The 880-nt window shown below is 60.3% G+C and overlaps 1 protein-coding gene across 1 annotated transcript in view; it reads left to right on the forward strand.

The window, feature by feature from the left end:
* Window positions 1–880, forward strand: part of VOLCADRAFT_107048 (uncharacterized protein) — a gene marked incomplete at both ends in the record, with an annotated part of 4,221 nt that overhangs the window by 2,272 nt on the left and 1,069 nt on the right. The window contains one exon of the mRNA XM_002956010.1: window positions 185–392. Within this exon, the coding sequence (XP_002956056.1) occupies window positions 185–392 (208 nt within the window). The remainder of the gene's footprint in view (window positions 1–184; window positions 393–880) is intronic.

Consider the following 880-nt stretch of genomic DNA (forward strand, 5'->3'; position numbering starts at 1 on the left):
CGTTTCTGGACTGCTTGCACCAGGGCTGCCTTGTAACCCTTTTGGAACCTGGGGAGCATGTTGAACAAGGTCGAGGGGTGCTGATGGGTTATGTCAACGTTCAACGTCAGGGCAGCTTGTTGGGTCTTACCCTGATATTTTACCTTGAACGTAAGCACTGGGTGTTGCCAGCCCCCCCCCACAGGACGAGGATACCACCAACTACGATGCGTTCAAGGAGTGGGTCGGCGAGGTGCCAAGAGCAGCTAAGGGCGAAGCTGGCAAGCACAGGCGGGGTGGCGGTGATGACGACGACCTGGGTGCGAGGTCGGGGCTCAAGGTTGGAAATAAACGGCAGAAGGGGAACAAGGGCGCAGGCCGGGGCAGGGGTGCAAGCAAGGGGACCGCCAGAGGTGCGGAGAAGGGCGGCGCAGGCAAGGGAGGGCGGAGGGGGCGGACAGAGGAGGGTAGCTCGGAGGGTGGGTCGGACGCTGGTGAGGAAGAGGTCCTAGCCGCTGGCGCTGGGGAGGAGTCCAGCTCGGAGGACACGGGCAAATATAGCGAAGCTAGCAGCAGCAACAGTGGCAGGGGCAGCAGCGGCAGTGGTGGAAGCGAGCAGTAACATGGCAGCAGTGATGAGCGCTTGGGGGTGCACACACCAGGTCGGCCCCAGGCAGGATGGGACAGACCAATCCCAATAGGTGCCGGTACATGTCATGCATCGGGGGTTTCATCCGTAGGAGTAAGCAGTAGGCACGAACTCTGCAAATGGTGGTGAGACTTCTTGGCGAGCACTTGCTGTATGGGGGTTGACATGAACGCTGTTTTCGAGGACGATGGTTGGGATAAACGCATCAGGCTGTCCGGCTGGCTGGTTGGCGTTGTGAGTCCAAAGCGCCTT

This window comes from Volvox carteri (assembly GCF_000143455.1).
Source record: "Volvox carteri f. nagariensis unplaced genomic scaffold VOLCAscaffold_57, whole genome shotgun sequence".
NCBI lineage: Eukaryota > Viridiplantae > Chlorophyta > Chlorophyceae > Chlamydomonadales > Volvocaceae > Volvox > Volvox carteri.